Genomic DNA, 15,491 nt, shown 5'->3' on the forward strand with positions numbered 1-15,491 from the left:
GTACCCGGGTATTGAGGAATTGCTGAAAACTGCCAAGCGGATGAGCTCGCAAGATAGGGTTTAGTTACATCTGATTGGGAACGAGATAGGTGTTCGTTGTCTTCTTGCGCCTTAATGTTGGACTTCTAGACTTCCCCGAGCCGGCAAACAACTAACTCCTGTGCGACTGCGATATCTTTCTGGCTTTGTGCGAAAGACAAGAGATCCACCGAACTCACTCTCAAAAAGGTTCAACTTGCCGCAATTTGTATGAATATTTTATAAGAGAATAAGTGTCAAAGTCGTATAGCGGAAGGTGAGGTGGAAATATTCAGACACTTTCTCTTTCATATAACGACATCGCAGTCATTAATTCAGAAGGAGGAGGAGTTAATACCAATCACCACAATAGCTCAAATACCCGCAGAAAACTATTGACCCCTTTCACGAAGTGGTCCCAATTCGGCCGAAAAGTTCTAGTTGGTAACTAGTTCGTGGTCATTTCGGTGTCATTTAAGCTCACTCGTATGTATGTATGTATGTAAGTGTTTATAAATTTCACACACACGTACACACACACACTCATGTGATGAGCGCAAACATGCCAACCGAATAAACTGCTTATGAGAAAGTTGAAACATTAAAAAAGCACGAAAGCTAGAGGACAGACGGGACAATTGTGGCAGGGCGAACAAACGAAATGCGGAAGTTCACGCTTTTGTTAGCGCCAAGGATTTTCATCCTGTCAACGCTCCAATTATGACCGCATTCAGCTTTTATGAGCATGTGTGCGCATAGTTGTTGTTGTTTTGAATGCACTTTCGCTGCCACACGCGCACAAGCAGCTTCTCCTTCGTCGAGCAAAAACTTTGTTTTCGTTAGTTTTGCTGAAAATTGCCGCCAGTCTTTTGATTGCAGCCACTTTTAACCTGAGTTTTCACAACAAAACACACACACACTCACACATACGCGGGGATGTGTTTTCCCTTGTACGGTTGTGTGCGTGAAAGGCCAGCGCAAGAGCCGGATGCACTTGGACCATTTAAGTGCGTCGAGTGCAAAACATAAATCACCTTGCGAGCTTTGTGCGGCTGCTTGTCGGAAATCCTTGAAGTGACACTGAAAAATGTGACAAAATTTTACTATAAATAGGCGGTGACAAAGGAATGAAATGTGTTATGGTGGACGGAAGGCATATTTCTTCTGTACAGATTTATAAATAGCTTTTAATTTGCATTTTAGGATTTGCCAATATAAATCAGTGTGACTCTTTGTTGTTAATGTTTTTGTATTCACGACTTCTGGTAAGGTTTAAGAGGCAGCTGCTCGATGGGTTTTAGATTCAAAGAATGGCCAAGTAAAAATATATAATCATATAAAGTTAGTGTTATTCTGATCTGAAAAAGCTACAAGTGGTCAATACCTATATTCGTTCGTTTTTTTCAATATTTCATTGTTAATGATGAACAAGTTATTGTGGATTGCTTTCCAAACAGACTACGCCGAGATCTAAACTCGTCAAGAAGAATTTTGATACCCTGTTATGATGTAAGCCCTTTTCAGTGATAACGTTTTATATCGACCATATTAAACAGTAGATAGAAGGGGCAAGATATGGGCTAAACCGGTGTTGCAAAACTTCCCAGCAGTTGTTTTTATACACTTGCAACCTGTTGCTACAGAGTATTATAGTTTTGTTCACCTAACGGTTGTACGTATCACCTAGAATTAAGCGAGATAGATACAGAGTTATATCTATATAAATTATCAGGATGACCAGAAAGGTGAAAATTTGACGGTTTCTGTCTGCCGTTCGTCCGTGCAAGCAGTGACTTGAGTAAAGTTAATATTTAGAAAAAATGGGCATGGCTTCGCCCTCCAAAAACACTGTTCAAAAGTACTAAAGGCGCAATAAATCAATAACAAATTACGCCTGAGACATTAAATTAAATGATGATTTTGTTTCTTGCAAGTTGCAAGAGTATAAAATGTTGGGTTACACCCGAACTTGGTCCTTCTATACTTGTTACTATTTGAATCATTCCAAAAATCAACTGGGCTGAGCTACAATGGGCATAAAGTAATTTTTCGACTCATAAATATATTCTGTTATATTATCGAAACTAACACTCCCAATTCAGCGAGTTTTCGCGCGTTCAAACCATCCTTCAAAAATCTGTCTTGTTGCTGTTGCAGATTAAAAATAGCAACGAAGCTATTATGATGAGGATTTTTTAATTTTTGAAATCTCATTTAATTTTAAACGGATTATTATTACGGATATTGGATTCCTTATAATTCCGATATCTCTTAGGACTCAGTTTATTTTGTACAGGTCTAGTTTCACAAAAAAATTTCCACTCTTTGAGTGAGTTGAGTTGAGCTATGTAGTCTTGTTATTCTTCATAGTTTATCTTCTACTCCAATTGGTGTCTCCATGTATTTTACTTTAAAGAATCGAGTTTTTTGTCAGGCCTGGCGTAAGATCTTTGCCTATAAAAATATATTAATATATTTTATAATATACTTATCAATCTCTGGATTTCAAGTGGCTACATATATGAACCTTAAGCCTTTCTATCTGAAATGAATAATGGATTAAGTGAGTGTTGTGTCGTTGGTAAATTTTTGTGTTCTTAATTGCATTACGAGCATTAGCTGTGGCGGTTCCAACCATATTGTGACAAGAAGATAGAACGTGAGTGGTTTCTTGGCTCGAATCCATATTTGTAAGTATTTAAATAGACAAAATCAGAAAAATCTGGCCAAATCCAAAATATTGAAAATAATTATTTTATAGATAGATGGTTTTATATATGATAGTTTATGTATCTACATAAGTGATGTAAGAGCCGTTACTTACTTATATGCCACTCAAAATCAATGTATGCCCACCCTCTACCGCCAGAATTTAATACAATTTTAAAGTATTTCCAAAGTATACTCGATATAATTTTTCAGTTTATGTGCCAAATGGAAAGTTCGCCCACGCATGCATAATAAATTTATTTATATTTGCACTCACACACAGATACATATACGTGCGGTTGTTTGACGAATAGCAATATTTGCAGGCACGACCCGCGCAGCATTAACCAACGCCCGCCATTCTTCCCAAAATATGCTGAATGCATTGATATCTAAAGTCGTCTTATTGTTGTCGTTGTTTTTGAGATTTTCAGTTTTTCTTACGCATCATTCAATCGATTTAGTTTCCTTGCTTCCATTCGAAGCTTCTGCTCAATTTTCGCCAGCTTTTAATTCAACGCTTTCAGCTAAATTCTTAAAAAACAATAATTGACGGGTTTTTGTAATAAAAATGTTGTGTTCGCTATAAAATGTATGTCTGTGTGTCTGCAAATTATGGACTTTGCTCGCAAAATATATTTAAGCCATTTATCTTTAAGTGAGTGACAACTTTTCCAACATCGCATTTATTTTATTAGCTGTGTGATTATGCTAACCCACTCGTGGGGATACAGTGACCAGCAAATAAATTGCAAGTTGGTAATGATGTTTTAAATTATATGGATATGTGAATCGTATAGGGTATATATAGTATATATATAAGTTAAAACAGTACTAAACAAATCAAAAAAAGATAGGGTTTCCAAAAAATTCCTAAACAACTGCAATTTTATTGCTCGCAACTGTAGCTCAAAGTATGTGCATATAATATATTTTGGCGATTGCACTTAAGTGTTATACATATTTAATATCTCTCATATGCTTTGTGCCTTTTATATAACTTTTTATTGTCGCAAAAGCATGCATGATTTATTGCGGAAAATTTCTAGTACAAAAAGTTGCTCATACGCAGTGGCGACCATGTTTGCTTAAATTCGCTGCTGCCAAAGCACTGAGTGTGCATGGTATACATGTTTATATATTTGCACAAAGCCAAAAGTTAAGTATACAATTTACATGAAATGCCAATTTAGCATAAAATTAAATCCTCAGTCTGCCCTAGAGAGTTTTCAACGGTATTTAAATAGTTTAGGATTACTTTTTGTTAGTTGAACATTAGAAAATATTTTTTAATACATAGTGGCATGCAGTGCAGTGGTTAAGAGACTAAATTTACAATTGAGCGTAATAAAAGGTCGAAATCCGAACAAAGTAAAAAGCTCCTTCTTCTAGAGAAAAGGGAGTGTGGTAATATTGTAGGAGTCAGCACAGGGCAGCTGCTCTTAAGATCCCACCTTCAGAAAAATCGGATGAATGCAGAGCATGTACGAAGATAATTACATGCAGGAATATTTTATGCTCCTCCTTTTTTAATCAACCTACCAACCAAATCTAGACAAGAAACGTTTAACCAGTAGAAATATTCAGTTGATGACAATTTATTGCAGTTTTACTGGATTATATCTTCTTTTTTATTGGCGTAGACACGGCTTACGCGGTTATAGTCGAGTTTACAATAGCGCGCAAGTCTTTATTCCTTTTCGCTGCTTGGCGCCAATTGGAGATTTCAAGCGAAGCCAGATTCTTCTCTACTCTTCTTCTGCTTCCCCCGTCGGGTACTGCGTCGAATACTCTCAGAGAGGAGGTCTTTTCATTCATTTGGACGACATGTGCTAGATAGCGTAGCCGTTGTCTCTTGATTCGCTGAACTATGTCTACGTCTATAAAGGCTACTCCTTTTCGTGCTGTAAAAACCAACTTTGAAATCGACGAAGAAATGGCGTATGTCGTTAATTTTTACGGATTTTCAAAGATTTGGCGCATAGTGAACATCTGGTCAATTGTTGATTTTCGAAGCCACACTAATAATCAGAGAGCTGGTTTGCAAGTCGAGTAGAAAATCGTTCGACTGTCTGTTGTGATTGCAGCTTCTCGAGGTCGAACCTTCCTTGTATCTGTTGACGTGCGTTTTTTGCTGCACAGAGACGGGTGCGTATCTTGGCTGCAACAAGCTGGTGGTCTGAGTCGATGTTAGGATCTCGCAGCGCACGGACATCTAAAACACTGGAGACGTGTCTTCCGTTTATCACAACATGATCGATCTAGTTAGTGGCTTTTCGATCGGGAGACAGCCAGGTGGCTTGATTAATTCTCTTATGCTGGAATCTAGTACCACAGATAACCATATTTCGGGCCCCGGCGAAGTCAATCAGCCCCAACCCATTTGGAGATGTTTCGTCGTGGAGGCTGAATTTACCGACCGTAGTGCCAAAGATACCTTCTTTGCCCACCCTGGCGATAAAGTTGCCAAGCACGATTTTGACATCGTGGCGGGGGCAGCCCTCATAAGTTCGCTCCAAGCACTCGTAGAAGGCATCTTTGGTCACATCGTCTTTCTCGTCCGTCGAGGCGTGGGCGCAAATCAGCGATCTTTTGAAGAACCTCGTTTTGATGCGGATTGTGGCTAGACGTTCATTCACCGGAGTGAATGATAGTACTCGGCGACTGAGTCTCTCTTCCACCATGAATCCCACACCAAACTTGCGCTTCTTTATATGGCCACTGTAGTAAATGCCACAAGGACCTACTCGTCTCTGTCCTTGTCCCATCCATCGCACTTCTTGGACGGGGGTGATGTCAGCCTTTATTTTCACGAGGACATCAACCAGCTGGGCAGCCCCATCACCTTCTCAATTAAGGGACCGGAAATTCCAGGTGCATGCCCACAAATCGTAATCTTTAATTCGTTGGCTATGGTCGACTTGGGGGCGTTTTTTACGTGGCGGGTCCCAAACCCAGCGCACAACCCTGTCTAGGGGATATTCCGCCCTCTCACTTTAGCTCGCCTTCAAACGGATGTTTTTCGGCTACGAAAAAGATACTTGGTCAAAGACCGGAAGTCGTGAGCCGTATGTAAAAGAATCGTTTCTGGCCACTCCCAAGTGAATGGCGATCAGAGAACTTTCCCCACTTGCGTGAACTTGTACACATGACTCCATCCTCCTAGTATACTAGAGTTTATAAATTTTCCTTGCGATGAGGCCAAATATGTAGCTCTCTTGTCTAAAATAATATATGTGAAGGGCACAACAAAACGGAGATTTCAATTCGATACAAGAGAGTATGCGGAGATATTTTAAGTGCAAACAAACTTTATCATAGATTTTCGATCACTATTACTCGCTAGTTACTAGCGCTTGTTGAACTGAAGGCAGCTACTATTGAGAAGATGTGCCAGTCTCATTTCGCCTTTCAAATATAAGTCACATTGGTAATTATCGAAAGCCATGCTCTCTTACGCAAACAAAACCCAAAATACCCCGTTGATTTCTATAAAAGAACGCAGTTTTGCCAATAGAAAAACTAACTTTTTTTTGTCCTTTAAAGAGCACAATGTAGTTTACACATTCTTAAACAGTATGATTGAAGCTTTTATGAGTTACAAAAAAGTTTATCATGCGATGTGAAAGGCAGCCATTGAATCATAGAAAATTGCGCCTTTACAATGTGTCCAAATCACAAAACAATTTCGAACATTGTAGCACATTATATGAAATTCCGCATTCAAGAGAAACTGTTATTGCACGTACTATATATATGTTTACATATTATATGTGTATATGTGTGCAACATTTTCCCAGTGCAGCTTGGCACGTTTGGGTTTGGCGCTTATGCAATATTTCACATTTTATATAATGTGCCGATGAATGGGTATCATTTTGTTTTGGTTTATTCATTTTCAATTCTTCTCTTTACATATTTCACTTCCCCCTCGTCCCCATGAGCTCGTAATCAAAACAAATTGCTCAGCGATGCACAAATCAACAACACGCATGAGAGCGCGCCATGAGTTGAAACAAAAGAGGGCCAACTCAAAAATGTGGCAACAAAATGGCTGCGCAAATATCCGGCAACCTGGTGTGATTGTATACAATTGTATAAATACATATAAATATATATTTGCTTGAATAAATAAATATGTATTTTTACTTCGTGACGCTTTTGGTTTTACTTTTAGTTTGGTCTCTGTTTGAGGGGCATGTTACAAAGTAAAAAATAAATTTTGGGGTAAAGGAAACTTTCAATGAAAATTTAAAGACCAGAAAAATATGAATAAACATTAAATTCTACTCTCGAGTTAGGGCAAAAAGAAAAGAAAATTACTAAATTGACAGAAAGGTTATTAGAATTTAGATGGAAATTTGGGTGGATTAGGTTCTAAGGTCGCTTTTACAAAGGGGCACACCGTCGACAAATCTTGATTTTGGGAATTAAAAATTCTTATCGATTGTTTTGGGAAATTTTCAGGGTATATTTATACATACGTGTTCCACGCTTACACGATGAAATTTTTAAAATAACACAAAAATTTGTTTGAGATTTCCGACGGTGCGGCAAGCGGCTTCCATAAAAAACGGTCAAGAGGTGTTGAATCGAACGATCTTGGAGGCCACGCATTACGCTTGCTTCAATAAATTGATTGCTTCGTTGGCTGCTTATATACTCTAACAATATAGAAGGTATTTTTGAAGAAATTGAACTAATGATTCTCTCTGGGCGTAAAGCATACCAAACAGAGACTTTTTATTTAACGAGGTCTTAACAATGGCTTATGGATTATCATCATTCCAAATGCGACAATTTTGTTTACTAATATACCCGTTTAACCAAAAGTGAGCTTTATCGTTCATCAAAGTGTGTATAAATCAAGTAACAGCTGCCAGAAAGACCAAATCCGAAAAAAATACTGCCAAATGACTAATCGACATATCGATTTTCAAATTCTAAAAATAAGTACATAGAGTCTATAATCTGAAGTCTGAGTCCAGTGTAGTAAACTGGAGATTGCCTATGACAAATATAGTTTCAATTCGAAACTGTTAATCCATTATCAGACATATTTAGTTTCAAAGTTTCACACGGTCCAAGGTTTCCGTCGATATTATCGTGTCGCACCAAGTGCTTTTTCGAAATACAAGAGGCAACAGAAATGCTCACTTTTGTCCATAAAGTCGGTTTATAGGTAATACCGGTTAAATCACTACTTATTTTGCCTTGTAGGCGTCAAAATCCGAAATTTGGAAGTTCTCAAGAATCTTTAAAAATTTCTTAAAGGGGTAAAAAGTCTAACCCCAAGCTTCAGGAATAGGAGAAATGGTGGACATTTACGGACTCAGACAAATACCAAACACAGAATAAGCATTACATAACTTTTCGCCAACTCCAACATGTCGATCTAAAGCTTTCCCGCAGCTTTTGATTTCCGAATTTTTGTATTTTTCCAATTTCAGAAGCCTTTTCTGCATGAGAAAAACTTACTTGAGAAAGTTACGACTTCACTTGCTTCAACTTGGCGCTAATTAAAGAACTGCAAAAGACTGGCGTGCCATTACGCTTTTAGCCAAATTATTTCCCGCTATTGACGCACTTATCAAGATGTTGCAGTAAAGAACTAAATGAAATTGAAAGCTTACGCTATAATTTGATATTAAGTGAAACTTTTGCGCGCTTTTTTGACTTTCACAAAGTCCGCAAAATTTGTTGCAACCAAAATTGCACATACACACTCATTTATGCCGCAAAAGGAAATTCCATTAAAATTATGAAGTGAGCGCGCAAGTAACGGTAGTACATTTGCCAATGGCCCTAGAGTGTGCCAAAGTGCGCTGAGCAGAATGAGCACTAAGTTTCTGGCAAATACAGCGTGCCAAGCTGCACTCGACTGTCAATGCCAATGCTTCACTGCGTGCTCGTGGGGCTTGGCAGCACATGCTTCACAATTCGCGTTCGTTGCATGCATTGTTCACGTCTTCGCGTCTGCCACTGTTTACCGTTGCTTGCTTGCTTCATCTGCAAGTAGACTATTACACATTAGCGACTGAAAGTTTGCTGTGCTTATGTTAACTCGAGTTTTAGGTGGAAGCGCTTAACTAGTTTGATGTGGAGGTTACTCATACGCCAACACATGTCACGTCAAACAAAACCGTGTTCATAATTGCAGCACAAATGCAAATTACTAAGAATATTAAGCACTTGCTAAGTTAGCAGCGCATAAGATAAAGTGTGCTCTTCAATTAAATATATTGCTTTTGTGCAAAATGAGGTTGGGTATTATAGCTTCGGTGCAACCGAAGTTAATCGTTTTATCTTGGTTTGAAAGTTAACTATCAAATAATCTTCTTATAAAAAATAATCAAAATAATAAACATTTCCTTTTTTCTCTTTGCAGGTTCGTTGCCGAGCGTAATCTTGTATTTCTAAAGTGTCTTAAATTAATTACTTAATATACATACACAACCATAAACATGGCAACAACAACACACATACTCATACATTTAGTCACATCATAACTCCTGAAAAGGCAGCAAAGCTGAATAAATCCTCATTTGCCTCACATACATGCATACACACATGATATAACGCTAGTGGAAACTGTAAAAAATTTTACTAACACATATGCTTATTGCTTTTACAGCTGATAACGTAACTCTACATACATACATATATACTGAATTAGTAAAATTAAGGAACACATAGGAATTGAATGACAAAAAGGGCGTGTACATATGGTTAAACAAAGCTTACATAAATATATATATATATACATACATGCTACACATATATATAATGTGAAAGAATAACTTATTGTATATACTTAAATTAATAGTTGAAATCTGTTAGTCTGCACTCAATGTGCTCTAACCTCGATATTTCGTGGTAAGCCATGCTGGATCCATCCATCCTGTAAATAGGCAACTTTGCTTCGCTAGCCAACACCCCTAGATGTGTTATGTGATTTACTTGTATGTACATATGTACAAGTGAATTGCGGATTGAAATGCCTGCATGCAGCCGAATCGGTGCTAGAAGCCTCCTCAGCTGTCAAGAAAATGTGCGTCTTCTCAAACCTAGTATCTTTCCATTACTTTATGCGTTATATCCTTTCGTCTATTTTATATATTTCTGATTTTTCATATTGTGTAATTTTTAGTGAATTTACATTTGTATGGTATTAAATGGAATGTATAAAAGTGTATTGTAACAACTATATTTGTATATGCATAAGCTCAAGCTCGATAATTAATTAACTTTGATTTAAAAGTGGCTTAAACAAAAGAAACAATTTGGTTTTCATGGAACGAGTTCGCCAAATTTCCTAAAAAATTAATTTAATTAATTAAGCAAAACAAAAATTTTATTCTTCTAAACTGTTTCAATAATATTTTTAAAACTGTTTCAATGTAAAATTGTACAACAAAAATTTAAATTTTTAAAAAACAAAAAACTTTTGTTAATTTAATTTTTTTGGTTTCTAAGTAACTAACTATTAAAAACCAAAAATCATATTTTAATATAATTATCCAAAATAATTTACATTAATTATTATTAGTCAATTGTAGCACACAATTATTCATTAAATCACAAAAATAAAATTAATTGTTTAACTAACTTTGAAAAAAATTCTAATAATTAACTTATAAAAATAATTATGAGTGATATTTTAAATTTATTTAAATAAAAGTTATTAATTACTAGTATTTAAATATATGGATTTAAACTTTAATTTTATGGTAATTGGAACAAATTTAATTAAAATTAAATTAAAATAATTAATTATTATTAATTATTAATAATTATTAATTAGTAAATTATGTACCAATAGTTTTAATAAAATATTTGATTAAATAAACCAATTAATTAATATTAGATGATTAAATACAATTTAGATGACTAAATAATAATAACATAATTCAATTAAATAAATTCAATGATGTAAACTTAATTATTTAATTAAATGAATAAAATCAAATAAATTAATTAAATAATTACAAAAGATTTATTTATTTGGTAAAATAACATTTTTTTAATTAAACAGAACTACTTATGTAGTTAAATAAATTAATTTGTTAATAGAATTATTTGGACTTAAATCAAATAAAATAATTTTAATTTTTTGAGGTTTAAAATAATTAAGACCATATTAACTAATTATCTAATAAAAAATTAAATTGGCAATTATTGAACTCCTACTTAGTTGAGAATTAATTTAAATTAATCATTTGGTTAACTACAAATATAAAATTAATTATTTTACCAACTATTAAAAAATTAAATAATTAAATTATAAAAAATAATCATGAGAGTGGCAGTTATTTAAATTAGTAAGTAATAATCAATTGTGTGAAATAAATTGTTAAAATTAATTTTTTATTTATATAAATAAACTTGACGAAATTTTAATAATTAATTATCAATAACATTTTAATAATTCAAATAAATTGATAATGTTAAATTATTTTGAATTAAATACTTCGTAAATAAAAATAAATTAATTAAATAAAATTTATTACCAAACTAACTAATGAAATAATTAAATAGCTAAATTATAATATTATAACTCAATTAATTAACGTCAATGAAATAAACTTAATTATTTAAATAAATAATTTTTAACTAAATAAAATTTTAAAATTAATTTTTAAATTAACTATTTACATAAAATTAATTATTTAGTACTGTCTTAAATCAAATAGAGCTAGAATAGTTATTTAATTAAATAAATAAGTTTGTTAATTAATTACAATTTATGATTAAACCTAATTAAAATAAGTAAAATTCAATTAATTGCATATGTATGTATATATGTATTAATTGTAACTAATCTGAATGATAAATGCTATATTTCATAATTATTTGTGATTTATTAAAGTAATTAATTGAATTAATCACTTCGAATATTCATTTAAAAATTATTATAATTTCTGATGTGTTTATTAATATTTATATATGGTAATTATAAGTATATATTGAAATTAGTGAATAAAATAAATTAGACTTTATTCATCCATTTTCCAATTTCTCTAAATTTTTTGAATGTTTTCCAATCTAATCTTCTTTTATCCAATCCTTTCTGCTTCTTCGATAATATTTTATTGAAAGTAAGGTAATTAAGATTACTAATAGTTTCTCAAAAATAAATTTAAGTACATTTTGGTTCTTCGAAATCGTGTTAGAGGTTTCTAGGAAATTTATATTCAAGGGTGTTGTGGACTTTAAGACAAATTTGCTGCTAATTGTGATTTTCATTAGTGACACAGAATTTGATTGGATTCGTCTTTTCGAGCATAACAAAACCAATTTTCGGTTCAGATGTTTGCTAATGCAAATGAGTAAATGTGGGCACAACGCTATTAAAAACTTGACAATGAGTTCCCCAATTTTTATAATTTATTTTATTGAATGAGGAAAGCAACGAAAAGATAAAAAGAAATATTTGCCACATTTATATCTTTTGATATATATTTTTTATGAGTTTAAATTCGGATTCCAAAAACTGTCAGATTCTACAACACCCCTGATTATGCAGCTTTTATTACACAGTTTGCAAACTTTGAACGGTATTCCGCACCTAATGAAACCCCCAATTGATTACCTCTCATTATAGCCTTTTCGCACAGTCCAAGCTGTTGTACTTTCTTATTTACTTCATATTGTATTTTTTCCGATGATTAAAATTCGTCAACTGGTTGTTGTTTTATCAATGCACACAGGCAAATTTACAGTGTGGACAACAACCAACAAAGTCCCAAACCCACAAGTGCATTTCAATTTCCACTCGATTTCAATTCGATTAACAATAAATGTATTAAATAAGATTTTTGTTTTGTGTGCTAAATCGATCTAAATTAGCGCTTTAATCGAGCAAAGGCCGGTTAATTAATCAATTTACTCCTGTGCAAAAAGGCTATCAGTTTATTTGCTTCTCCACTGAATCTCCTAAAGTCATTGCATAAGATATATTTTTCGTTTTTTTGGTAACAATAGACTCAAAAGATAACTCGATGAAGCCGCTCTCTTTGGAAAAAGTGGAAAGTGGAATATTGACTACTAATTGCACTTTTATTTATTTTTACCTTTAAAAACACTATTTAACTTATATGTACATGTTATAGATATAATTAACGATAATAAAATTCCGATTTTTATTAATATTTTTTTTATATAAAATTCGTTGTAATTCTTCAAATAAAAAGACAAAAAATATGCTTGTATATTTTATGCCTATTTGATATATGTACATAAGACTAGAAAATGCTATTTTACTCCAAAAAACTAAGCACTTCAATTCCCATTCCACAGAAACACTATACTCTTACTCAAAATACTAATAAATATTTAATTTTTTTACTCTCCTAATTCAATTTGCAACTAAAATATTTTATCTCTTTTACTCTTTTCCTCCTTTGCTCCATTTGCTCTTCCCAAACTAAACAATTTTTAACTTTCCAAATTCTTAATTGATTTAATTTAAATTGAATGTGCATCAGAATGTGATTTGTTTTAGAAATGCAAAAAAAAATAGAAAATATTTAAATACCACAAATAAATCGCAGTAGAGACCGCCACAGATGCCTGAATGTGCAACCACTTTTATTTGCTACGGCTTTTTACTGCTTCAACATGACCTAAAATTTGATAAAATATGCGTACCAAAATTGAGTTTTCATTATGAACTTTATACTACACCAAATAAATAATCGACAAATAAACGCAAAAATACCGTTATTTACGCGATTGCATTTTGCGTATTTCGCACATTCAATACAAATAATCAACTAGAAGTTAATTTAACACTCAACCGAAATAATAAATAAACATACCCTGTAATAATTGATTTCTTCTAAAAATTTAACGAATTTCCTCAAATCATCAAAAAATTATCACTTACACACACGAACTACCAACAACGACCACAAAATGTCCCGTGAAAACTCGCCACGCCACAGCATACGGCGGCGTCATAATCAACATCTGCAACAACAACAGCAACAGCAGCAGCAACTGCCACATAGTTTACAGCAAATAGCAACCACACAGCAGCAGCCGCCCATAATGGAGCATGTGGAGCAACAACAACAAGTGGCGCATGCCGTTAGCGCTGCTGGCGCGGGCGCAGCGGTCAGTGGCAGCGGTGGCGGTGCTGGCGGCGCCGCACCCATGTCCAGCTCCACCTCGAACATCAGCACCGCCATCGATGAGGGCAATGGCAACGGTGAGCATGCCACGTTGCCGCCACTCACCGGACCCGGCCCGAGTAGGCAGCGCTCTCTGCGCGACCGCCTCAAAGACGGCATCACTGGCAGCTTCTCATGGCAGTAAGTTGGCTTTCGAGTTACTCGTTTTCTTTCGTACTCTTTCACATGAATTTTCTTTGCACAAATTTATTTGGTATTTTTTCTTCCTTGAGTTATTTATGTAGCATTTAATTAACTGTTAGCTCCTGAAATGTTAATTTCGTTCAGGCGTGCTTTTGGGTATTTTATTTTAATTAGCGTAATAATTTGTAATTGATTTTGAATATTAGACACAGTAGACAACAAAATTTTGAGTCTTGAAGTAATAGATTTCCTGTTTGTTTGTTTAGAAAACGATCTTCAAAATTATTTTGCAACTAATAAAAATTTATTGTTGGTAATGCAAGCAAACCACTTAAGGAAAGATGTGAAATTTGCAGTTTTTTGGTTAGCTGTATTGATAAAAGAACCGTTATATTTGGTATATTTGTATCGTACTTACAAAGATCCACTGTTGTTGAAATCTTGATTTTCTTGGCTAAGTTCTCAAAACATCTTTGAAATATCATTTTGAAAAATCGTATCCCAAACGGATTCGTTAAATATTGTTCTCAACCTGGAGATTGTGTCACTGACTTTCGAGTAAAGTGGGATTGAGGCACATAGTTTATTTGGCTTTGACAGCTATTTGTTAAAGACACTAAAAGGTAGTCCAAAACTGTTCTAGTGGAATAACTCCTTCCTTTTTCTCGAAAATTCGTAACGTCGACTCGTCTGAAATCCTTCCCGATTCTGACGTAGCTTTTGGTATCGCTCAACTTCAGCTTACACAGCCGCATTAGTTCTGCAGGGATACCAAATTCAGACATAGTCTTAACTTTCAAAAGGCAGGCCCTTTTCGTGCTGTCAAAAGCGGCTTTGAAATCGAGAGAGGAAGTTCACGGTTTTTTCCAAGCTCTGGTCAGTTGTTGATTTTTCCAGGCCTGACGCCACACTGATAATATCCAATCAGTTCGTTGACAGATAGCCTTTAATCTTTCACACAAAACACTCAATAGAACCTTATATTCGATGTTGAGCTTTTCCACAGTGAGTTGGCGCAGTTTATAGGGTCTCCCTTTTTGTGAATTGGACAAAGCTAAATTCTTCAGACGGGTAATTTCTATTCGAACTTCTTCATGTTCGGGCAATCGAACGTCTGCTTTATCGTCATCGATTGGGAATTGGGTTCATCATTTCCTGGCGTTATAAACTCGCTGCCATTCAGCAGGCTGGAGAACTCTTCCCTTCATAATTTTGGTATGCTCTGCGCATCGGTTACCAGATCATCTTTGGGGGTTATACAAGAGTATGCTCCGGTCTTGAAACCGTCTGTTAGTCGCCGTATCATTTCCTAAAATTTTCGAGCATTACCGCTTTCGAGCAGCTTATCAAGTTCTTTATACTCAATCATTTCGGCCTATCGCTTATTTTGTCTGTAATCGGGTCTCGCGTCTCGCTTCCCTATTCAACTCCCGGTATCTACCAGGT

The 15,491-nt window shown here is 34.6% G+C and overlaps 2 protein-coding genes across 2 annotated transcripts in view; both read left to right on the forward strand.

Moving 5' to 3' along the window:
* The first annotated feature begins 13,508 nt into the window (after nt 1–13,508).
* On the forward strand, nt 13,509–14,046 carry LOC120774000 (AT-rich binding protein-like). The gene has a single exon (XM_040103279.1). It carries the CDS (start codon nt 13,645–13,647, stop codon nt 14,044–14,046), a length of 402 nt encoding a protein of 133 aa, XP_039959213.1. The 5' UTR covers nt 13,509–13,644.
* Nucleotides 14,023–15,491, forward strand: part of LOC120773898 (TLD domain-containing protein 2) — a 275,286-nt gene continuing 273,817 nt past the window's right edge. The window contains exon 1 of the mRNA XM_040103154.1: nt 14,023–14,042. The gene's annotated coding sequence lies outside the window, so the exon portion shown is untranslated. The remainder of the gene's footprint in view (nt 14,043–15,491) is intronic.

The sequence above is a fragment of the Bactrocera tryoni genome, chromosome 1 (genome assembly GCF_016617805.1).
Source record: "Bactrocera tryoni isolate S06 chromosome 1, CSIRO_BtryS06_freeze2, whole genome shotgun sequence".
Taxonomy (NCBI): Eukaryota; Metazoa; Arthropoda; class Insecta; order Diptera; family Tephritidae; genus Bactrocera; species Bactrocera tryoni.